The 24,601-nt window shown below is 54.1% G+C and overlaps 1 protein-coding gene across 8 annotated transcripts in view; it reads right to left on the bottom strand.

Annotated features, from left to right (window-relative positions):
* The window catches only part of CASKIN2 (CASK interacting protein 2), a 53,078-nt gene that overhangs the window by 20,659 nt on the left and 7,818 nt on the right, over window positions 1–24,601 (bottom strand). For 4 of the 8 annotated variants that reach the window (XM_083874665.1, XM_083874664.1, XM_083874658.1 and 1 more), the window contains one exon: window positions 8,793–9,482. In XM_083874665.1, the coding sequence (XP_083730791.1) occupies window positions 8,793–8,886 (94 nt within the window). In that variant the 5' untranslated portion in view covers window positions 8,887–9,482. Of the gene's footprint in view, window positions 1–8,792; window positions 9,483–10,187; window positions 10,293–10,735; window positions 10,932–11,416; window positions 11,437–11,802; window positions 11,830–24,601 lie in introns of those variants that run through there. The other 4 variants (XM_083874660.1, XM_083874663.1, XM_083874662.1 and 1 more) reach the window with 4 other exon arrangements.

A 24,601-nucleotide genomic window follows, 5' to 3' on the forward strand; every position in this document is an offset into this window, starting at 1 on the left:
GGAAAGGGGTTGTCCTTTCAACAGCATCCCATGGCATGGTGTTGTCCATGCCCAGAGTGAGGGCTCTTTCCCAGATGGATCAGACCCTCCAACTGCCTGCCTGGGTTTCTGGCTGGACAATGCCAAAGTGGGAGAAGCTATCACCAAAATCTTGCCCACTGCCTTAGCTGGATTGGGATATTTTCATGCAGCTGTGGCAGTGCAGGATTTGCTTGGGATCCTGGTCTACAACGGGATTCCATATTCCATTCCATACAGGAGAGGGACATGACAGCTACATGACCAGGATGTCCTGCACCACCCTGCATGTCCCCACATGGAAGCAGCAATCACTTAGCAGCCGGTGACAGTTTGTGTCCTGGAGAGAGAGATCACCCTGTTCTGGAAGCAGGAACCCACCCCAGGACCCCACACCCACCTTCCCATCCCTTTGGGGCCCTTGGTGACTGCTGAGTTATTCTGGGCACTGCGTTCCTGACCCCCTCCCCTCGTCCCAGCTGCTCCAGGGCCAGCAGGGAGGGCAGTGGGTTCCTCCCATTGCCCAGCCCGGACGCCAGAGCCGGGCAGCAGCTGCTTGGGGACCAGCTGAGGACAAAGGCGACACGGAGCAGCCCCATCCCCCCATATACCTTGGAAGGGACAAGGGCTGAGTTACAGCAAGGTCAAAGGCATCATAATACAACTCCAACAGAAAAGAAGGAGCTGGATCTGAGGACCCCCAGTCCATGGGCTGAGCTCTGGTCAGCAGCTTACCATAAAGGGATCAGGAAGGGGGTTTGGGGCAGCACATCCACACCTCCCAGCCCCCAAAGAACAGGCCCACCTCAGCACCAGAGGTAAACAGAAGCAGAGACAACATCCTTGGCTCCTTGTCAAACCAAGGTCATGCCCAGCTTCCCACAGGGACTCTGCTGTCTGCAGGGACCCCTCTGCCAGGTCAGCCCCCTCCATCCCAGCCCTGCCTGGGTGCTCCCCACACCCCATCCCAGTGGAGCAGTGGTGGGACACAAGCCAAGGCCTGCCCTCTCCCTGGACCCCTGCCGGGAACCCGATCTGTTTACGCCTTCCCAGCGTGGCGGGTGCGTGTCGGGAACGGCCCCGGCAAGCCCGACTTGGCGGCGCAGGCAGGACGTGGGAGCAAGCCCTGAAACCCCCACCTGCTGCCCCGCAGCATCCCGGGACGGCTGTGGGGAGAAAGTGGGGGAGCTCAGGGAAAAATGGGACCCTCCTGCCTCTATCTGCTCCTTTTTGTAGGAAAAGGCCCCATTTCTTGCTCTGTGCTACCTACCCCTCCTGTGGCATCCAACACTCCCTACCCTGGCCATGAGGTCATGGTGAGCTGCTCCATCCCCAGGCTGGCAGGGAATGGCTTTCTGAGCAGTGGCAATCCTTCTGGGAAAGCACTGGGAGAACCAACTAGCCCTGGAAGCCTCATGTCCATTCCTGGAAAACAAGGTCCTGTTTTTGCAAACACATGGCCAGCAACACGTGTAGGCACAGTGGGCTGATGGCCACATGCTGGTCCCTGTCCCAGGGTCTGGGCTGTGCCTGACTGGGGCTGAGAAGAGGCACCCACCTGCACTGCTCCTGGGAGGAGATGTTCATCCAGGACCACTCACCTGGTGTGAGTTCAGTCCCACAAAGCCATAGGCATTTGGAGCAGGCTGCAGTGGGACAGAGTAGAGCCATGACTTTGGGGACTTGGAGCCCATCCACACCAGGTTTGGGGTGAAAGGAACAGAGAAGCAGCTCCAGGATATCAATGTGCTGCTAAATATAACCAGTGGGACAGATGCTCCAAGACAGGGAGTTGCCTGCACCTCAACATTGTAGAGGAGGAAACTGAGGGCTCTCCCAATGCTTAAGTAGGTCTTGAGGTTTGGAGACACAGAGCAAGGTTAGAGGCAGCACCTCATTCTGTGCAGGAGCCTCCTTCCCTCTAAGGAGGAGCATATCCCTTCTTTTTAAGCCAGCAGGATTAGCAGGTACTGGTTCAGGGAAGCCAGGAGGGCTCATGAAGCCCTTCCCATCTGTGTCAGCCCCAAAAACCAGAGCAGAGCTGCTTCAGACCAAGCAGAGCAGTCAGGATTGCAGCCCAAAACAATCCCTGGTCCATGGTTGTGCTGGACCCCACACTGCTGGCCAGAGTCACTGTGTCCACCATGTAGGCAATGATTAGCCACCAGGGAGGACTCTGGCCCCTTCTGGAGGCCACTGAGGCAAGTGGTTCTCACGTGGCCTTGCCATGGTGGGGACACATCCCAGGTCCTTGACGGGCTGCACAGGCTGAGAGTTGGGTGTCCTGCCCCAGGAGACAAGACACCCATGGAAAGGGAAGTTCAGTGGGGCTCCCAATCCTCAGTCTCCACACTGTTATTTGCACCCAGTTCACCTCCAGCTGGAAACCCCCTTCAGGCTTATCCACGCCTGTCCTGGCAAAGAAACAAGGCGATGCCTCACAAGGGACTGCTGGAGGGGGAGAGTGAGGCAGACAGCCCCTGGGACAGATGCTCCGTGTGGGCAAGAGGTACCTGCAGAGTGGGTGGCAAACCTGAGCCAACCTTGCTGCCGGGGACACCTTGGTGACAGGCACCAGATGCCCTTGCCACGCTTGCCAACTCCCTTGCAAGCAGACAGAGCCTTACACAACCAGCCGTGCCCAGCATTACGAAACCCCAGGAGTTTTCACCCCTCCCAGCAGAGCCGCCCACCTCAGGTGGCTGAGCCAGGTCCAGCTCCTGGGATGGCACTGGGGAGGACAGGGCAGGGGTCTGGGCATGGCATCAACCCCGGGGGCTGCGTGCTCCCTGCTCAGCCTTGGCTGGGCCTGGGGGAGCAGAGCTGGCAGGGCTTGGCGGAAGCAGAGCTGGACGTGTTGCACCAGGCCTGGGATGCTGCGGGAGCCGCATACCTGCCTCACGCAGGTTCTCCCTGCTCCCTTATCTCGCCATCACAGCCCTGCTCGCTTGCAGCCCTGGCCTTTCTCCCCGGGGTTGCAAACGGCTCGGGGTGGCTGCGCACCTACCCCGGGCAGCATCCCGCAGGAGCGAGGGATGGGCCAGAGTATCCAGCCCTTCCCTGGGAGGGTAGAGATCATACCGACAGAGCCATATCCAAGCAGTTTGGGCATCTCCAGACAGGTCTGTGACTCACCAGGACACCTCGGCAAGGCTTGGGTGATATTACAGCCTCAAGGTTCAAACAGATCCCTCCCTCTCCATCTCAGGCGTGATTTTTTAGGGAAGCCAGGATGGGATTTAGGGGGAGCCGGAATGCTCGCAGCTCCTCCCCACCCTCTCACTTGCTAGAGGAGCCAGGAAAAAAAAAAGGTGGTTTATTGTTATTTAGTTTCTTGCCCCTTTCATACTCCTTTGCCAAAGTTTTTGCCAGCGGCGGGCCCCGGGTCTGGCGGGGATCCAGGACAGCCGAGGCGCTTTTAAAAACAAAGCAGGGCGCGTGCATGCACACATACACGCACGGCATCCAACCCTGTTTTTAACTCTTGCCGGAGCAATGCTGGTGGAAGCATCCATTTCCAGCAGGAAACCATCTTACACGCAGTTCATCACCACTGAGATCCAACAATTCACCTCCCACCTTCCCAGAAAAACGTCTTTGCGGCACTGGGATCCTGACAGAGAGGTGGCAGAAGTGATGCTGGTTGTTGTTGTGCTCCACCAGCTCCTTCCTGGAACCAGGCAAGCCAGAGGAGGGAATGCCTGTTCTGGAAATGTCCTTGCCATGTCCCCTTCTGTGCAGCCCTGGGGAGCACTGTCCTGGTTACTGTGGCCGTGTGCTGCTGGCAGCGGGGCACACGGTGTCCCTGGGCTCGGGACTGCCCTCCCTGTCTGCCTTCAAGCTGTCCTCATCTGAATTGTCGTATGTTTCTGGGTCAGACAGCCAAAATGGCCTCTGCAGCCCTTGGGAAAGGGTAGCTGTGCCCCCTGGTCTGGGCTGAGTCACCAGGAAATGCCCAAGGGATGGAAATTCCCCTCCTGTCCCAAACCTCAGTTTCCTGCCTGTGACACTGGGGATGGCTGTGGGCCTGGCTCCATCCATGGCCCTGAGGGACCTCCACATTTCCAGGAGATCCAACATTCCCTGGGATTCCCCAACACCGTCTGGCTATCTCCAAAGGAGATGGCCTGGAGCAGGTTCAAAAGTCCCTACATTCATCCCCTTTCACAGAATTAGCCTGGTTTTCCCCCCACTCTTTTACACAGACAAGAAAAAGTCAGCTTCAGTGGCCCAGGCTGACAGCAAGGGACCACAGGCTGCCCTGCCAATGGGTGTCCAAAGGCTGGGGACAGAGCTGGGACAAGGGGAGATGTGGAGCTGTGAGCACAGGGAAATGGGACGCAGAGGGGCAGGGCCAGCCAATGCCCAGCACAGGCTCCTCCATCTCCCCGTGTGACGCTGTTTGCTCGTGCCTTATCTCCTACACTCGGCACAGCGACTTTTTCCCTGGCTCCAGGAGCTCCAGTGGCAGCTGGGCCCCTTTCCAAACACAACACTCGTTGGAGCCCAGCTTTGAAAACCAACTGTCCCTTCACTCCTTCCGCTGCCTGTGCAGGGCTTTTCCTTCCCAGCTTGAGAGGTGGGAACACCAGGATGTGGATGGAAAAACCCACCCAGAAAACACCAGGCTACCAGAGGAGACCTCCCTCCCAGGGAGGTTGGGAGCCACAGGAGGAGGAAGAAAGGATTGACCCCACCTTGCCAGGGAGCTGCAGCCCCTCCACCATCCAGCCCCATGGCTGCTGCACTCTCTGGAGCCTTTGAAGCCTTTTTTCTCCTGCTCCCACCACCCACCCACCACAGGCTGGCTCAGAGCAGGTCTGGGCACGCTGTGGGGTGGTGGGGTCCCCGGCACGGGGCCGCTGCCAGCCCGGCTCCCCGGGCACGGTGCCTCGCCCCGCTGCTGGCTCAGTCCTGGAGGAAGAGGGAGTTTTGCCCGTTTCGGCAGAGTTTCTCAGCGTCTCTCCGCAGGCGTGCCCACAGCCTTTCCAAGTCGGAGCGCAGCTGCGGAGCCGGTCCAGCCCGTCAGACCTACAGCGTGCGGGGAGAGGAGGGCAGGACACAGCCAAGGACGCTTCGGGAACTCGTCCTCGAAACTCGGGCTTCAAGGGACGTGGCCAGGGCCACACTTGTGCTCGGTGGCAGAGCTGGCAGCCGCCTGCACTGCCTGGGGCAGGAGTGGAGCAGGAAAGGTGCCCAGGCACCACTGCCACCAGGGAAAGCCATGGGGTGTAACAGAGCCTGACATGATAAGGATCCTGCCCAAGGCCAGTCTGGGCTCTGCCCTGCAGCCAGACCAGGAATGGCACCTGGAGTACCCGAGGGTTTGGGACAAGCCTTGCTCAGTAGCAACAGTTAAGAGAAGGATGGTCCTCCTCTGTAAGGGGGGATGGCACACTGGGCTTGCTGCCTGACACAAAGGCACATCCAACACCATTACAAAGTAACTCTCAGATTGCAAAAAGGAGAAACTTCTTCCCCAAACAACTACTCCTACTGTTGGGAAAAGCAGAAATCCCAGCAGGTCATAAAAGGAGGGCAGATATTTCTGCAGAGGACAGGGACACAGAGCGCCACTGGCAAAGGCTAACAAATCACAGGAGAGATATTAAACCTCATGCTTTGAGGCTTAAGCTGATACACCTACTAGGGATTAGGAGGAAATTCAAGGGGGAGAGGAGTGAGTTATCCCACATCTGCCTGCTACAGTCTCACAGCATCGTCCTTCTCCTGTCAAACTGGATGGTGGCAGCAGCATCTGAGGGCTGAAGCTCTTGAGAAAACCTTAACATGATTTGTACTGCCGGGATGCAGCAGTAAGAGGCTCCAACACGGACATGGAGATAAAGCCAAGACCCCTCTGCAAGCTTTGCTAGTGTTTAACAACTTGCTAGGTTGTGGCCCAAACACAGCCATGTCCCAGGAGCCACTCCAGTGCTGAATATCTAAGGTCTGGAAAGCACCAACATAGCTGGTGAAATGGGGCAAGTGGCTTACTGAACCTCTTCAAGGCAGCAGCTGAACCCCAGCAGGGCTTTGCTCCCTGTCCTTGAGAGTTTCACACCAGTTTGCTCAGCTGCTGCCCTTTCTTTGCACTTCACACACATTTAAATAAAAACCCTCACCACTCCCTTGAGGAAGGCAAACAGTGAGTCCAGCTCCCATCACCTTCCCCAGCTCCCCCAGCCCCCGACTGTCCCCAGCATCACCCTGGCATCCCCATCCCCTGTCCCTTGATCCTGCATCCAAGGATGGGGACACCCAAGCTGTGGGGCACCATCCAGCTCCAGGAGCTGCTTCCCCTGAGATCCCTGGCCAGAGGGGCTCTGTCTCTCGCCTCCCCCAGGAGCCCCAACCCCTCGGCTGGGCCTGGCTGAGCCAACTGGTGCATTGTTGGCGAGGGCAGCAGCCCAGGGACGTGATTGATCGCGGGGGAGAGAGGCCAAAGCCGTGATGGGTCGTTTAACAATTTCAATTAAACTCCGCAGCGCTCCCGAGGCAGAGGGGAGGGGAGAGGGAGAAGGAAAATAAAAAGCGGGATGTTTCCATTGCCAGGGAACCTCAGCAAAGCACGGCTGGCCCGGCAGGAGCAGCCTGGCTCTCCCAGACCAGAACCCCCTCCCTGGCTGCAGGAGTGACCACGGCGTCGCGCCAATGTCCCCTTCCCGCAGGCAGGACAGCTGCCCTCGCCTGCCCTTTCCCTCCTGGCTCCTGCCCCCCAAAATCTTGTCCCTGCCCATGCCACCACCTTGGAAGGAGAGGTGCTGTGACCCACTTGTGCGGCGGCGCTTGCTCGGGGAAGAGGCTGTGCACAGAGAATATTAAACAACACGTCCCTGAAGTTCCCGCTGCCGGGACTGGCGCTCGGATTTTGCTTACGTGCGGTGACTTTTTTAGGCACAGGAAGCCCCAGAGGGCTGATCACAGCGATCGAGCTCCCAATCCACTGAGACAGCAGAAGGACTCTTAGAGGGATTTAAAAAAATATATAATGATTTAAAAAAAAAAAAAAAAAAAAAGAAAAATCAGCATCTCAAGCCTGTCATATGGAAAAGGCGCTTTAATGAGCAGCAAAGGCAGCAAATGCTTGGCTCACATGGCATCGGTGAGAAGAGGGAGAGGGCACCATAAGGGATGGGGAGCAGTGGTGCCCTCCATGCCAGGGATGAGCCTCCAGGACCAGGCAAGCCCCACAGGAGCCCCACTGAGGGCTTGAGCACTGGCCTTGGAGGGGTCAGGGTTTTTTGGCCCCTCCTTATAAAGGAATTAAATGAAAATAAGCCAAGGGAGCTGCTGATGCTGCTGCGGCGGGGGAGTTAAACACACATGTTCACGTGGGTGCCCCACGGCTGCAGGGAGGGGAAGACTCCAGAGAGAAAACAGACGGGATTGAACTGGGAGAGAGTTACTGGAGGCAATGAGAGAAAACAAGTGTGACTTCACCCCTCTGGGTGTGCAGGAGGAGGACAGCCATGGGCACCCCAGCCTGCACACACTGCCTGGCCATGGGACACCAGCTCAGAGGATAGGGCTGTGTCAGCCAGCAGGACACTCACATCCTGACGTTATTTCTTGCCTTGGGGGTGTCCTTCAACCCACCCACATGAGCAGAATGCTCTTGTTCAGCTCTGAGACCCTGTACAGGCACAGTCCCTGAGCAGCAGAGGCAACAGCACCCAGTACCTTCACCCAGGGAAGAGGCACCAGATGCCCCTGTTGTGTGGAGGAGGTGGCTCCCAGCCCTTCTGAAAGCCCAGAAGTTGAGATTTGCAAAGTTCTGGCCCCAGCCAAAGCTTTCCAGTAGATGACCCAGGGAAGCTGATCCCCTCCTCACGTTTATAATCCTCAGCCTAACCTGGGTTTCTCTGCACCAGCCTCTACACTCTGAGCTGCTCCTAAGAAGCCTTAAAGCTTCTCCTGCCTGAGTTTCCTCTCTCCCTCCTCCAGACAGCTTATTCCCCTTCAGCTTTCCCACACGCCCCCAAGAGACCCCCCATGATGAGCAGCCTTGGGAGGGGTATCCACACTCCCACAGCCTGGGCATCCAGGGTGCACCATTCCCCAGCCAGACACGGCATCGAGAGCCCTTTTATTTACTTTTCCCAGTTTCCTTCTCTTGGTCTGTCAGGAGAAATGACCAGAAGCTCAGGTCTATACTAGGCACTGTATAGTGCACTGGCCACGATCTTATCCACCTTTCCACTCTCCCCATCTCCTCTGGATGCTGTGCAGCATCTTCAGGACCCTGAGCCCTCTGTTCACTCCAAGCCCTGCTTACTACTGACCTTTCTAAGAGCACAGGCAGGAAAACAGCCCTGCTGAAGGGTTAAACATTACCAGACTGAAATTCAAGGCTCGGCGATTGGTTCCAGTCGACTGGCTGGGATGATAATTTTTCACAAGACAAATACGGCTGGGAGCGAGCAGCAACCGCTAAAGACCCTTTGTAGCAGCGTCCCCCCCAAAGCAGTTCATTTCCCCCTGCCACGGCTGCTTCCCTTCACCCAGCCCTGCTCAGTGGCCCACACTGCAGGGCCCCTGGCCCCGAGCCCAAGGGGAACCCCAGCTCAGCTGTAGGATTGCTTACAGCCCAGTCATTCATCCGCACGGACTGTGCTCGCGGTCCCGCATCCGGCCGCGGCACAACTCATGTGCCGGGGGTCAGAGCCAGCACTTGCACTCTGGCTTGGCCAGCACTGAGACTCACACCCTGGGACTGGCAGGAGTACCCAGTCAGGGAGAGGGAGCCCACGGCTCTGTGCCCAGGTACTCACTGCTCTTGGATGCCTTGATCTTGGCCACCAGCTTCTGCACGCCAGGTACGTCCCCGTTCTTCACGGCTTGGATCAGCTCCTGCTCGCGCCCCATCGCAGGCAGGTGGGAGCAGCAGCAACGTAGAAACCCTCAGATCCCAGAGGTTTATAAAGCCATAGGAATAAGCCCCTAATTCCTCAAAACACACTTTGATGAGAGATGAAATCCAGGAAGAAAGACACTTTACAATCCCACAGGGCATAAAAACCAGAAGGAAGAAGTCTTTCTGTTAAGGGCAGAAGTCCCTTTCTGCGTTGAGAGGAGCAGGACCCAGATGAGATTTGGTTGGAGAACATGCAATCAATTAAAACAAAAAATGCTTCAGTGCTTGGGGACAGGCTCCTGGCAGCACCAGAGCTCTGTGAGACAAAGCCAGGCAGCTCGGGGCAGGGTGTCCAGCGCTGGCAGCATTGGGATGCCCTCAGCCTCTCACAGCACTCCTGGAGCCAGAGGTGTCGTGCTTTGCTCCCTTCAGCAGGCTCTGCTGCCTTGATGAGTCCCTAATTCTTCCCAAAGGGATTATGGGCTCGTTGCCATCTGGAAGTTATAGATCCTCCCTATCTGGTGCTCATTAGTCCCGTCGTTTTGGCATTCCTCTCGGTGACGGTACTGCAGGCACGCTGGAGAGCCCCGGCACGGCAGCCCGGGACCTGCGGAGGGAAGAGCAGAGTCAGCCCCCAAAGGCCATTTACCTCCCGGCTCAGTCGCGACAGCTTTTGTATCCGTGCCGAAGAACGAATACTTTGACTATATTTAGTCCTGGAGGGACTTGGCTCATTCTTATGTTAAGCTGAGAGGGAAGAACCTATGGAGGAAACCTACTGAGAGTGGGACAGGGGCACAGCTCCTTCCCGGGGCCACACACACACCACATCCTCCCTAAAAGGCGGCACACGGGGCTTGGGGCACAGCACGTCTCCGGTAGCAGCACACAAGGGATGGAGCTGGGAAGGTTCAGCCAAAGCCCCCTGCAGCCCACGGGAGCAGGTCAGCCTGCCTCACACTCTTCTCCTGTGCAAGGATAAACCCTCACACTCCAAACTTCCCGGGACACTCAATGCCCTGGGACCCAAGACACTTCCTCACCAAGTTCAGGAGCTCTCTCTGGCCCCAGTGAGGAGCTGGGTGTAATTTAGCAGGACAACTGTGCTCAGAACAGGATCAAGACAGGGTACCCTGGAGAGGGCACAGGGTCCTGTAGAAGCAGTTCACATGTCCCAGCCTGTGCTCCCACACTGCACCCAGGCTGCCCAAAGTGTGTGGCAAGAAAAGCCCTCCTGGTTCAGGGCCATGCATCTGGCAGGCTGCTCCAGCACCGGGAGGAGCGTGCGTGCAGGAGAGCAGGGAGCACACACCGTGCCAGCTGCAAGGCCATCGTCAGATCACCCCACAGCTTCCCCTCTGCCCCTCCAGGAGGGATCAGAACCAGCTCTGGTTCCCCCAGCCCTGGCTCAGTGGAGTCTCCCTTCCCAGAGCACCAGACCTCCACAGTTTATATAACAGTGGGTGTCGCTTCCTCCGAGCAATCGAGGTCACCGTTCGGAGCACAGAAATCACAGGGGAGACGAGGCAGCAATGACAGGTCCTGTTGGGGTGGGGGCAAAAGCAGAAGGAGAATCCCAAGGCACAGCAGATTGCTCAGCCAGGAGCTGCAGCTGCCCATGACTCCCCGTGTTCCAGCACTCCCCAGGGTGCAGCAAAAAGATGATCCCCAGCTCAGCTCCTGGGACAGGGGGGTGTGAGATTCCCACTCCAGGCTGGGGGTTCTCCCCACCCACAGCTCATTCAGCTGGTGAATCCCCCGGTGCCCACCGGGGCCAGGTGTCACCTCTCCTCGTCCTGGGGCACCTGCACAACCTTATCTACCTCACAACAAAGTTTCAGCCACTTGACTCAGACTAACCTCTCGCTGCAAACAAATCCCCTCCCGAAACCTCGTGCGTCTCACGGTCTTCAGAACAATTTCGTTTAACCCCGTGCACTGCACCCAGCTCTGCGCTGCTCCTCTAAAGCTCTCACAAGAAGCAAAGGCGAGGCGGTGAGACGACTTGATATTTGAGAAGTCTTTTATATTTGAGGTGCCCGGCTGGAAAACAGCGCCGGTGCTGCAGCCTGGGCTCCGGGAGATCCCAATTCCCACCCGCTCCCCCTTCAGCCCTTCCAGAGAGGAGAAGCGAAGGCAAAACTCGAGTAAACGCACAAAGCTGGAAAAGCAACAGCAAAACATCCCTCCCTCCCTCCCACACGAGCAGCGCGGAGCCTCCAGCCCAGGAATCCACCTGGAGAACCCAAGTATCCCAAACATTCCCGCAGCCAACGGCGGCGCCGGGGGGGAAAGGAGGGAGAGGAGGGGGAAAAAACAAAACCCCAAACAAACCCAAACCAGTTACGTAAGTGGCGAGGGAAAGATGCAAAGGAGCCGAAAGCACCCGGGGGGTCCCGGGGTTCCCCGGGCGGGCGGGGAGCGAGGGGACCCGGCCCGAGAGAGACCCGGGGCGGCTCCTTCCCCCGAGACCCCCGGGGGGTTTCTGCCCCAGCGAGGGGCTCGTCCCGCGGCTCCCGGGGCTCCTCCGGCCGCACTCACCTGGCGGCGCTCCCGGCCCGCCGCACCGGGGCGAACCCACGGCACCGGGCGAGCCGAACCCAACCCACGGCACCGGAGCGGACCGGACCCCCGCGCCGAGCGGAGCCGCTCCGGACCGCGGAGCGCCCAGCGGAGCCGAGCCCGGCCCGGCCGCAACTTCCCGAGCGGAGCGGAGCGGGCCGGTCCCGGTCCCGGTCCCGGAGCCCGGCGCGGTCCCGGAGCCCGGCGCGGTCCCGGCTCGCAGGCGGCGCCGCGCTCGGCAAAGTCCCGCTCGGGCCGGCCCCGGCCCCGGCCCCGTCCCGGCAGGAAATCCCTCCCCGGGCCGGCCTGATTGGAAAAGCCCGGCGGGTTGTGCGGCGGGGCCGGGCCGGGGCGCTGTCACTCACCGTGATGCGGCGTCGAGCGGGGCAGGGGCCGCGCCGCCCTTCCCGCCCCCAGCCCATCCCATCCCATCCCGCCCCCAGCCCGTCCCATCCCATCCCGCCCCCAGCCCATCCCATCCCATCCCGCCCCCAGCCCATCCCATCCCATCCATCCCATCCCGCCCCCAGCCCATCCCATCCCATCCCATCCCGCCGCACCGGCCCCGCTCCGCCCCCGCGGGGCTGCCCCGGCTCCCGGGCATCGCTTCTCTTCCAAGGGGGTCCGGCTGGACTCACAGAGCGCTCCGGGACCGGGACCGGCGGGGTTCAGGACCGACCTGCTCGGAGGTTCCCCGTTCTGGGTCCAGGACCGAGCCCGTGGTTCGACACCGGCTCCTTTGGGACTCCTCCGTCCTCCTCAGTCCGGCTCGGAGCCGCTGCTCTGGGCTGGCATCGCACGGGGCCGGCTTTGTGCTGGATCCGGGCTCGGTTCGGTGCTGCAGGAGCGGCCCCGGAGAGTTCCCCCATCACCGGTTCGGGAGCAGCTCGGGGGTCTGGACCAGCCCTGTGCCCCCTCACCCCCCTTGGCTGCATAGCGCCACTGATGGCACCCCTGGGACCGACCCACCCATCCCCAGCTGTCAGTCTGGTCCCCAGATTAATCCTATCTCACAAAGCACTAAAACCACCCCAAATCCCCCCTTTCTGCCAATCTTCAGCAGAAACAGCAGAGGCAAGTACTCCCTCGAGCACAGTTCTTTTTACAACCAGAGATTGCCTAATAAAGCTGGACAGTTTTTTGTTGCACGATACCACTGGATTATCATCAACTAATCAGATTAAAAACACACGGAGGCTTTGGTTTTGTTCACTAAATGGCCAAGCCTACAGCTCCCTGGAGGAGTTGCAAGGATCCCACACACCTTCAAACCAGGCCCCGAGACATTTCACCAAATGAGGGTTTGATGAGCAACCCCAGTGAGGGGGATCCTTGGCAAGGAGGAGGGACTGACGTCTCCAGACACACCCTGCCTTTTCAGCTCGGGAATAAAGAGATTATTATGCACATCTAATTATAAATGTCAACATTTTATGGCTGCTACGCCGAAGCACAAAGCTCTAAGTGGCCCTGCTAGAAAGGGCTGTGAAGTGAAAGGTCTTGTTATTCCTCCTCTGAGTTTTTCCAGAGCTTGTAAAGCGCAGTGACATTTATAATAATCCCCTGAATTTATGTGGCACCTTTTGTCCTTTTAAGGATCTTAATTAAGCTTTGCAGCTCCCTGGGCACAGACTAAACCCATTTTGCAAAAGAGGAGCCCAGGTCCTGCTTTGTACAAAATGTGTGTCCCATTTCAGGCAGGGGAAGGACTTTTTCACCCCAGAGACCTCCAGCACACCCTGTTACACCACAGGAACGGCACAGCACCCTGACACCCCCAGCCGAAGGTTGTGCTGCTGCAGCCACACTCTGTGCCTAAAACTGGGTAATCCAAACTTTAATCTCTGGTGTCACAACAGCCTTTTGAATGGAGGGGGCCACTGGAGGGGTTTACTAGAAATCAACGATTTCTAATGTAGCCTTCAAACATTTAACCACATCTTGGCTGTCCTGACACTGCACCAGAGCCCAGCACCTTCCCTCTATGGCCCTGCCTGCAGGGAGTGGGGCTGGAAGGAGCAGGTAGCAGCCCCCATTTCTACCCATGAATCCCAGTTTTCCAGCCACTCTTGAAGGATGAGCAGCTGGTTGGTGACACCAGCACAAAGAGCTGCCAGTGGCTTCAACTGCATCCACCTTGCAGAGTTGACAGACCTCCCCAATGACATTTACTCCCCTGTGCCTGCAGAGCAGGTGCTGAGAGCATCGATTGGATTTTCAGTGCAGAGAAAGTCCTTTAACGATTTACCCCCTTCTATGCACCAATATGAGATGTTTTAGAGTCTAGAGGGTTTTGAGGTGCAGGCCCAGCTGTGTGCCCAGCTCTGCCCTCAGCCTCTGCAGGAAGGTGCCCCAGGCAGCACTGACTTGTGTTCCCCACTTTGGGTGAGGGGCCTGGGGGCTCCAGCCGGGTCGGGCTGCTCAGATCTGCGGGGCCCTGGTTCCTGCTCGCAGCTCCTCAGGTCGATGTTGCCATCTAGAGGTCCCTCCTACAGTGATCGTGTCTTTGTAAAGTATTGGGAAGGAGGTTGTTTTGTTTTGTTTTGTTTTGTTTTTTTTTTTTTAAATTCTATGCAACGATTCAAAGCGGCTTTTTTAGGTTAGCCCATGTGTTGGGTGGCTGCAGCTCATCCTGGCTTGTCTCGCAGCCCCTGCAGCTGTGCAAACCCCTCCTCTCTACTCTGACACTATTTTGAGATGGGGTAAAACACTCAAAGCAATGCATTTGCTGCCCAGCATGGAAGCAACCACACTGGCTGCAGCAATACACACTGTGGCATCCACAGCAGCTTCATGGCCAGCGCTGGTTCCAGGTGAGGCTGTGACACACACAGCTCATAACTTTGGAGTGCAAGACTCCCATTCCCAAATCCCACCCATGAAAATCAAACTTGGAGGTTCATGGCCATTTCATCCCCACTGAGTGGGCAGGAGGTCTGCAAAGGCCCATACCAGACATCCAAAACATTTTAAGTATGTTATGAACCAGCTGGATGGAAACACACTTCCCCCCTCTCAGCTGTGGCTCAGGCTTCTCTTTCACTGCTGGCTTTTTAAAGCATGCCCAGCTCGACCCAAAGCCTTGCTGTAACCCCAGGGCTGCATCTCAGACCTGGGCAGGAGGAGGCTCAGGAAAACAAGGGACCAAGAGCAGTTTGATGCCCGTGGCAGACAGGGTCGATTCCCTGGGTGGGTGTGCAGACACCATTGCCCAAACAGTCCCAGTTCAGGGCCAGCACAGGGCTGATGTCTGGCACCTGCACAAGGGCAGCACCACCATGGCAGAGGCTGTGCTGGACCACAGGATCTGTCCTGCAGGGAGGAGAGTGCAGGCTGAGGATAAAGCAGGGCGAGGAAGAGCCTCTCCTGCACTGAATCAGGCCACTCCAGAAAGCAGGTTATTGCCCAGATTTAAAGCCACCCACAGGAGCCCTTCCTGCAGCTCCTGACATGGATTCACACATCACCTGGGTCCCTGAGCACTGAGGGGTGATGGGTGCCCCACTGTTGGGCTTTGCTCATGTCCTTAAACAGCCCAGCAAGTCTCAGTCTCATTCCTGATCCTCAGAAGTCACATCCTGTCCCCATTGGAGCCTTTCCTGTACAGGCATCCATCTCCTCCCACCTTACATCCAGGCCAGGCATTTCTCACCCTGCTCAGCACCCCATCTCATTGGCACTAGTGCCAAGGGCAAAGTGAGAGCAGGATGGGGAATTTGGACACAAAGGTGCTTACGTAGGTATTTATTCCATTGCCTCTTACACACCCTCCTGGAAATAGCTGCTGCTGGAAGCAGTTCAAGGGGATGAATTAGGGGGCTTGATCAAGAGAGAGATGCACTGCCCACAAGGAGGAGGATGAGCTCCCTCCCAGGGAACAGGCTCTGGCAGACAAAGGTTTGGGCTGGTTTGGCCCCAGACATCTCCTGTCATCCCACAGCACAGCTGCAGCCTGCAGCTGGCCACTGCCACCGGAGGGCTTCAATGCCAGGATACATCCCTGAGCCAAGACAGAACCCAGACACAGCTCCATGAACTCATGCCCTGTGCAGGTGAACATCAGCCTTAGTTTAGAATGCAGCAGTGACTGCCCTTAGCAGAGCTGACAGGACCTGCTGGTGGAAAAGAGCTACAGAAACTCACCCAGAGTCAGCTCTCAGACAGGTAGCAGGGCTTGGTGGTTTAGGAAGCTCTGCTCTGGTATCTTTTGCAACTAATAGTTTCCCTCCACAAGAGTAACCAGGTACATCATTCCACAGCAGTCCAGCTCTGAGCTCCCTTGAAAAGCAACTCTACAGCCCCGGCTTGAACAAGCGCAAGTCAGGAGTTACAGCCTGCACCAGTCCCTGCCCTGGCACAGCAAACCCAAACCCTTCCCCTGAATCCCTGTGGGAGCTTGGGCAGGTGCTGCCATGGGGCTCCTTCCCACGTGCCAGTTCCTGGCTCCCACTGGACTCACCTCTCCAGGCACACGTGAGCTGCTGCTCGCACTGTCCTCCTTGCCCTGCCTTCCTCTTCTTCCTCCTCCTCCTCGAGCCTCCCTGTGCTGACAGTCACTTCTTTCTGGTCTTCTGCCTTTCTTTTCTCTTCGTTTCCCTTGCTTAGTCCCTCACTCAGGAAATTAAAGATAATCCTCCCTTTTTTTTGCAGCCGGATTCCCTGTTTAACATTCGCCGCATGTGCTTGCACTGATTCAAAACGGGATTAGACTTTCTGTTGCTTTGATGTCAGTTGGGCTTTGCACTTAAGGCAGAGGAGGGAAAGAAAATATCTGTTAACAAACCTCTTGGATTCCACCCAACCACTTGCATCCATCCTGGAAATGAAGGTCAGGCACGTTTACCTGCAGAAACTGAGCCCCCTTCCAGGATTGACGTGGGGGGAATAAACCGACTCACAACTGCAGCACCGCACTCCCTCCGTATGGGCCTTATTCTCTGGAAACACCCAAATTTCGCTCTGGCTCCGTTATCATCCAGCTGCGTGGAGGCTGAATGGCTCCCATGAGGAGGGAGGTGTCATTAATCATCAGAAAACCACAACTCGTTGGCTGTCAGTGGATATTGCAACCTCCAGCTGCCGTGCAGCAGGGAGCGCGTGGGCCACCGGCATCGCTCCAGCAGACCGGGGCTCAGGGCTGCCCCCGGGAATACCCCGAGCTGCTCCTTTCTGAGGGGGAAGCAGGTGCTGCATGGTGACTGTGCTGGAAATCCATGTTCTGCTCCCTGGGGCATGATATTTGTGCAGTGGCACAGTCCTTAACTTTCCAGGGTATTTCCCTCTGCTTCCTCAGGCCTGAGTTTCTCCCCCTCTAGAAGATGGGGATTTGGGGTTGTTCTCACTGCTGGTCCTTCCAACACCAGCACGAAGCAGATGAAGAACATTTTTCTCATATTGCCTGAAAACATCTTGCTTTTCTTCCAAGACACCACTCCTCAAATCCGTGATGTCCAAAGCAGCACAGTTCAGAGCTGGAACAGGATCTCACATCAGAAAAAGCCTTTCACAAGGGATTCTGCAGAGCCATGTCCAGGGCTGGAGTGTGACAGTGGATCCTATTCCTGCTTATCCAGGACAGCCCTTTCCCACAATCTGCAGAGCCTCACAGGTGGATTCTGCTGCCTGATGTTCCCTCTCCGTTCCCACCAGAGCTTCCCTTCAAAGGCAGCTGTGTCTCCTCCAGGTAACAGGCAGATCTGGGGGCTGCATAACTGGAGATGTTCCAATGTCCCTGAAACAATCCCAGGACCTTCTGCAGGTTGTTTAGAAGAGCAGCTCCATGGATGAGCACAATCCAGCTATGAGCAGAACCCTCCTCACAGCCCTGAGCTCCATGGGGAGGCACAGCAGAGCAGAAGTGGGGACACACCTGGGCAATCCTGGGGCTCTGGCAGCTGTAATCCCTGTCACCCACAGCACATCACTGTGCTGCAGCCCTGACTGGCACTGCCACCACCTCAGGCTTCCCCAGGACTGCCCAGGGACTCGGGACGTGCCTCTGCCAACAGCACAGTGTCTAATCCATTTTGCCTGGTGCACACTCACAGACTTGATTAATGTCTGCAATGAGCTCCATCCATCATCGGGGAGTAAAGGAGATTAACTCTGCAGCACGCCTGCCTTGCGTTGATCCCATTCTCCAGGCCTCCTGATTAATGGCGGGGCCGCCTTATCTGCCAGGCCAGGAAACACCAATATCTGGGTTTCCTGTGGATGGAGGGAAGCTGTGGGAACTCAGGAGCACACAGGGCAGTGATGGCACAGCCACAGCACACTCTGCCGTCAGGGCCATACTCTGCACCTCTGCTCCCCACGCTGCCAGCTCTGCTGTCCATTCCTATTGATCCCTCCATTCCCATTGCTCCCTCTTTTTCCTTCCTCCTGGCCCTTCCCAGACAGGGATGTCTGGAAGGAGAGCAGCAATTGGAGCGCTGATGCATCCATGCAGGAATGCACGGAAACCAAAGTCTGGGGCTCCATTTTCCCTCCATGGGTCAGCAGGGAAGATGTCACTCCCCATCCATAGAGGGAATTCAGATGAGTTGAATCACAGGCCTGGAATAACCCAGGCAAATCCCCTCCTGCAGCAGACCAGTGCTGTGGAGAGAGGCTGCTGGGCCCAGGACACGTGTGTGGAGTGGATGCAGGGAATTAGCAGTGCCATCTGGATGGGCTCCAGCTCCTGCCCCTGGCTCGCTGCTGATGCTTCATTAACAGCTCCCTCCTTTCAGCTCCGTCTCCTCGGCTTCTGCTGCGATCAGCTGGGCTGGAGTTTTGTTGTCTTGGGTTTTTTCCAAGTGGAAATTATTTCTCATTTCTTTTAACAATCAGGACAGAGAGAAAGAGACAGGAGAGGAAGGAATTTCTAGGAGATGAAAGGGCAGGATTAAGGACACAGCTTTCACTTTGTTATCCCTCTAGTGTGGCTAAGAAATTCCTTTCAGAAGAAGGCTTTAATTAACTATGATTTCTGATGGGAATAAATTCTGGACCTAGAGATAGGTCTGGCTTCTTGGGTCTGCTGACAACCCCAGCTGCAACCTCAGCAGCCCAGATTCATACACGCACACACAGAGAGTCTTTTACAAAACCTAGCACATTTAAATGGCTTTGCAAAGGCATTGACTGTCACCCCAGTCTGGAAAAAAAGGATCAGAGGAAAAAAACCCGGGCATTAGCAGGTCACTGTGCACAGAGCCAATGGAAAGATGATCTGAGTGCACTGAACCACGGGGCTATGGTGGTTCAAGATGTGGGAAGAGGCCTTTTGCACAGAGAAATAACCCAGGGCAGGAGGCAATAGAAATATCTCCATTGCCTTCTAGACCAACAGCCCTTCTCACACAGCAGGAAAAATCGGGGGGAGAAGAGAGAAAGACGCCCAGTGGCAAACTGGGACATTTAGAATGCATTGCAGTGATGTATCCACATCTTCCACTGCCACAAAACCCTCCAGGAACTGAGTCAATCAAAAATAACATTTGGGGCTGATTTTTATCCAGATGAACTCTCTCCAAATATTTTAAGGCAACCAGCAAAACGGTCAGCTTCTGCTTGTTTAACCCTTCTCCTGGAACCTGCACTGATTCTGAAAGAACACACCATAGAAAGAAAGAAAGAAAGAAAGAAAGAAAGAAAGAAAGAAAGAAAGAAAGAAAGAAAGAAAGAAAGCATTTTTTCTGTGAGCTTGACCTGCAAAACTGGATGTGATACCAGGTCTGTTCATCCCCAGCATCACCCTGGTCACCTCCCTGTGCTCTAACTCTGTCCTGGCTCACTCAGTGTTTCTGCAGCTCAACTTTCTGTGTAGATCTGGACACGAAAGATGAAGAATCCACACAGGATTCCAGAGGAAGCCTCGCTCCCAGTTTACACAACAGTAACTCCTGCCAGGGAAACATCACAGCAGATCCCTCTGAGAATCACATTTACCTTTTTCTGAGCCGTGTTAAACAGGGAGCTCACACTGAACCCACATCTTGCTCCTCTCCCATCTTTCCAACCAATGAACTCCTAGATGATAACAAATGCCAGCTGCTGTTGCTGGAGCATCTGCCTCTGCTCTCAGTGTTTAACAGCCCAAGAGGCAAAGCGCTTTACTGATTATTGTTTTCATAAGTGAGCATCATTTTACATTTTCATTATCATTTTAAAAGGTTCCCACCTCTTCCACTGCCCTGAGCCACTGCCTCCAACCCCAGCAGATGCCTCTGTGCCCTGCAGCAGCACAGGGAACATATGGTAGGTTTCCCTGGGGGGAAGTGGAGAGGAAAGGAACATCTGGCTGCTCCAGTGACCCAGCTGCTGAGGTGAGCAGAGCTTTTCCTGGGACCTGCAGGTTTTTGTCAGGAGGGTTTCCCATCCCACTGCTCACAGCCCCCTCGACACGAGGCTTTGGTCTCACCTGGGAATTTAATTCCTTATTAATTTTATAGACTCTGTGCTTGCTCACATCTTTTGCAAACTAAAAATTTCCCGTGACATGCTGTATCAAATGTTTTACTGGACTTCAGGTAGTTTCAAAAAATCAACTATTACTGCTTTCTTCTGCCCCTTTTCAGAACTAGGCAGCAGGATTGCAGTCTCTGGTTATAAAACACCACTTTTTTATTAGCTCTGTCATAAATCCTTACACTTGGATTTGCAATTTCATGTGACAGCTCTTTCCAGACACCGAATGGAGTTTATCTCCCTTCCCTGACTTGAACCTCTCAGGATTTTCCCTTTTGCTTCATCTTGGATCTATAATTTCCATTTCCAATCTTAACAACATCCTAATTCTCATTGAAAAGAAGGATGGCATAGCACTCATTTTGGGTTGGGCAGACAACTATACTTGGTCATCAACTCCCCACATCAATTGTCCTGCTCTGTCTCCTCTTGAGCTCTATGACCAGTTATCTACAAACCACAGATCAAAGCTAAAACTTTCTCCCTCCCAGTTCAGACTCATGAAGAATTCAGGTTACACCTGACTTCTCCATGTGCTGATGTCTTTTCTTGTAAAAGGGAATCAGTGACTAACAACAAATACATACCCTGAGGCAGGATTTGTCTCCCTGAGGGCTCCTGGCTGTTCCTGTCCAACGTCAAGATGTGCTGGCAGCTTCTTATCTCCAACAACGGGATCTGCACCTTTCACCAAGCACATATCCCTGACCTCAGCACATCCACAGGGCTGACCCAGCCCTGCAGCCCACCAGCCTCTCACAGGGCAAGTCCTGCTTGTTATTTTTGGCTGTGCTTTTGTCTCTGGGATCCTCTAACCTTTAGCAGTGAAAACAAAACCACAGAAGGTGCTGCCCTGGTCTTTGACTCACTGAGAGCAGTGGGATGAGCAAAGGTTGAGGGCTTAAACCTCAAATTAGCAGAGTGGGACTGGAATGAGCTTGGACCTGTCATTTCAAGGGCAGGAACCTGCGGGGAGAGAGGAGGTCAGCATCTGGTTGCAGATAAATCCCACTTTGTGTTAATTAATTAGAAATCCAGCACAGATAACAGAAGAACTTAGATGACCATTTAGCTGAAGAATTTCTGTAAAGCAATGTGTGGCTATCAAGCAGCTGAGAAAGGGAATTCACCTGCTGCTTTCATTAGAGATGCTCATGCCTAAGAGAAAGCAGAGCCTGGGAGTTGGGAAATCAGGAGTTTGCTCATGGCTCAGGCTCCTTGTTCATTAATATCAGCCCAGAGCAGAACTGGATCACACAGTAGCACTAACCTGAATCAAGTCAGGCACCAATGCAACATGAACAACATGAGCTCCTTCCCAACCTGCCAGACCATGCATACAGCTGTGCACATCTGGATCAATGACAGCAGCACCTGTGTCACTACTGAGCTGCCTTCACAAGCCTACTCCTCTCCAAACACTTGAGTTTTCTGTGTTTAGTTTTTTAATCAGATCATTACATTCAGTACACATCCCTCTGTGAAGATACAAAAGTTGTGCTGAGATAGACATTGGAGGAAGATGGAAAAGATGCTGCCTAAGCCAGGGCTGTTGTAGAGAGAATTGCTGTCAAATTTTGACCTCAAGCTCAGTATGTGGCTTTAAGGAAATTATTTAAGTTTGCTATCACTTCTCATCTACAGGGAAGGAAAACATTATGTGGCAAAGACCCACTTTCCAGAATGAAAGGAGATAAAATGGAACAGCAGTTAGAAACTGCCTTACCAATCTTTCCTGGAAGAAAGCGAGACTGATGTGCAGCTATCAGACAAAGACAGCACTCAGGCAGCATGGAGGGTTGATGCACCATGTCTAATACATCCTGAGTGACATCATCCCTATCCCTCAGGCCACTACAAGGACAAAACTTCACCCATTAGGCTACTTGATCAATATAATCACAGTCAAAGAGCTAAGCAATAAAAATGCAGAGGGCCATTCTGTAAGTATGGAGTCATGAGTAAGGAGAGCAGTGAGTTTGAGGAGAGGATTTGCAACTTGGTTCTTAGCAAAGGCTCCTCTCTCCAGAGCGCAGACTGGAGCAGCAGCCAGGTGCTAAATAAATATTTAGCAAATGAGAAAGTCTCCATTTAATGAGAAATTATTTGGTGAAACCAGCTGGGGAAATGGTTTCAGTAGCACAGTAACAGAAGCCGGCGCTGCTCTCTGCCCCACGGGACGCTGCGGCTCCACTCGCCTTGCGTAAGTCAGGATCTCCAGCTGGGACAGGCACAGGAAATATAACTCATTACTGAAATGCAAGAGCCTTTCAGGGTTAAACCACTGTTAGACCAGCCAGATTCATTCCCTGGTTGCAGAATTTGCCTAGCAGCAGCTTTGGATGATTACTATCTTTCTTCATAACAGCAATGTTGCAGACAGGATGGTCTAAGTGTAGTGGCGGTGCCAAGTTTGTAGGAAGAAGTAATTTTTCTTTCTTTTATGTTCAAGGGCTGAGCTCCATTTCCTCACTTTTATCTACATCATTAGGCTGTGGAGATGGCAGTTCCCTGCCTAAATGTTAATTACTATATCTCTGTTTTAAGAGGTGTTTTCAAGGGGTTAGTGCCTCAATCTTCCTTGTAATTACATGCAGTGGTTAGTACACCTCATCGGCTGTATCCCAAGGTCCCCCGAGAGCTCATCCCTGCTGCAGTTTCCAGTAGATGAACACTCACAGAACCAGTCCTTCAGAGACCTGCTGTCTTCAAGTGTTCAGGCAGATAATGAGCCGATTACTGTGCCTGCTCCTGCTGCCGACGGCGAGCTCTGTGCACAGACAGGCTGCGCATCACCACTCGCTGCAGTTAATATTCCTCCAGTCTCTCTATCCCTTCAACTCGGCAAAACTCTGTACAACCACTCCCTCCCTGGGGCAAGAACTTCCAAATTATTAACAGAGCTAAAAAAAAAAAAAAAAAAAAAAAAAAAAGGGGAAAAACAAACCTTGTCAAAGTCTGACTATAAAGCCCAGTAATAAAACAGTGACACAGAAGTGGTGGTGAGGCAGATCTCAGATGCTGAGCGTGGCTTTGTTGTGTCAGGAACGGAGCTGGTGTGGGGTTTTGTGCCTCTTCTCAGCCTCTACAGCTGAGAAGAAGGAATTACAGCTTCCCCATGTGTGAGGCTTTTTTAAGTGAACAGCAATAGTTGAGATTGCAAAGGAAAACTAAAGTCGTGCTTTGGAACAACTGTTATATTTAAATGTCAGATTCTTTCTTTGAAAGCTATAAGATACCACATTTCTCTCCAGGGAGAGTGAGTAGGAGCTTGTCTATGCAGGGAAAATGTTTGGAATAACAACTGCCTACCAGTTTCCCATGCAAACACTCCTAATCCATACTTCAAGCCTGGACAAAACTAAATAATCTGACGACGCTCTCTGCAGAGGACAGCACCCTTGTCCTGGGTTGCAGTGTAGGATATACACAAAGTATTTATTCTATCACCATCTTCATGAACTGTTGAAACCAGGTGGGGCAGTGTTTTCCCAATCCCCCTCCCTCTTCTGCTAATGGCCTTTGGAGTGTCTTCTGCTAATGGCCCATTAACGCCTGGCCTATGAGTCACAGGTAACTCCCTCCAGGGGTTATCTCTGTTAATGGGCCATCAAGGACACATTTCACACTTCTCATGCTATTGTGAGATGCTCTGCCCAGGGGGAGGAGCCAAGCATTCCCACCTGGAGAGAATCTGGGATTTGGGACAGGACAAGCAGCCCTGAGCCACTGGATTCCCAGAGGAGCAGAGCTCCCAGACCTTTCTGTGGGATCACTGCTTCAGGAAGAGCCCCTCACCTGGACTGCTCCCACCACCCTGCTCAGGGTGTGTTCTGACTCTGTCAGTGATCCTTTGTGTCATTGCATTTATTTTATTTTATTTTTACCTTTTTACCTTTCTTCTTATTAAATTATATCTCTGACTTGGAGCCTCTCATTCGTTTTGCTTTCAAACCACAACAACCCTGTTCACAACACTCCAACACCCACACACAAACCACTGCTTGCTTTGCAGCAGTAACCCCATACAGATGAACCCTAACATTCACCCAAGATGTGAAGGAAAGAGTTTTAAAAGAAAATATTAACCGAGAAACACCACTTTTTTCACAAGTTGTACATGTTCAAAACTTAGATACCACAAAAAACCTCACAGGCAAATCACTGACTGAGGCAACTCAACAAAAAGCTTACAGCAGACCAGACAAAATGGTCCCAGCCTGTCACTGATTTCTAAGAACTTCAACATCAGGGCAAAATGTGCACCAGGTTTGTGTCTGCTGCTGGTCCACTAGAGGACAACCTAACAATGATGAACTCCTTTGGATTACACAAAAATGGCCCGTTCTGAAAATGCTGCTGTCAAATCTGGTTGACAGCCCATGCTGGGATTGCTGCTCTGTGTGTGCTGGGTCTCTCTTTTTTTACCTGCACAGATTGATTCCTACAGACTTAGGAAGCTCAAAAAAAAAAAAAAAAAAAAATCTCCTGCAGTTGATGCCAGACTTTACAACTACAGAAAGAAAAAGACAGAAGCAAGGGAGATTTCCAGGTAGACGTGTCGTTTTTATAAAGCAAACAAATCCCCTGCACTGTGCTCTGCCACAGAGAAAACCCTGCCTGTTGCTGCTGGATTTCTCACAGACACGATATCATGGTGGGTTTTTTTGTGGTTTTTTTTTTTTTTTTTTCAGTGCAGGAAGTGCTCCGAGG

Source organism: Zosterops lateralis (genome assembly GCF_965231275.1).
Source record: "Zosterops lateralis genome assembly, chromosome: 18".
Classification (NCBI taxonomy): domain Eukaryota; kingdom Metazoa; phylum Chordata; class Aves; order Passeriformes; family Zosteropidae; genus Zosterops; species Zosterops lateralis.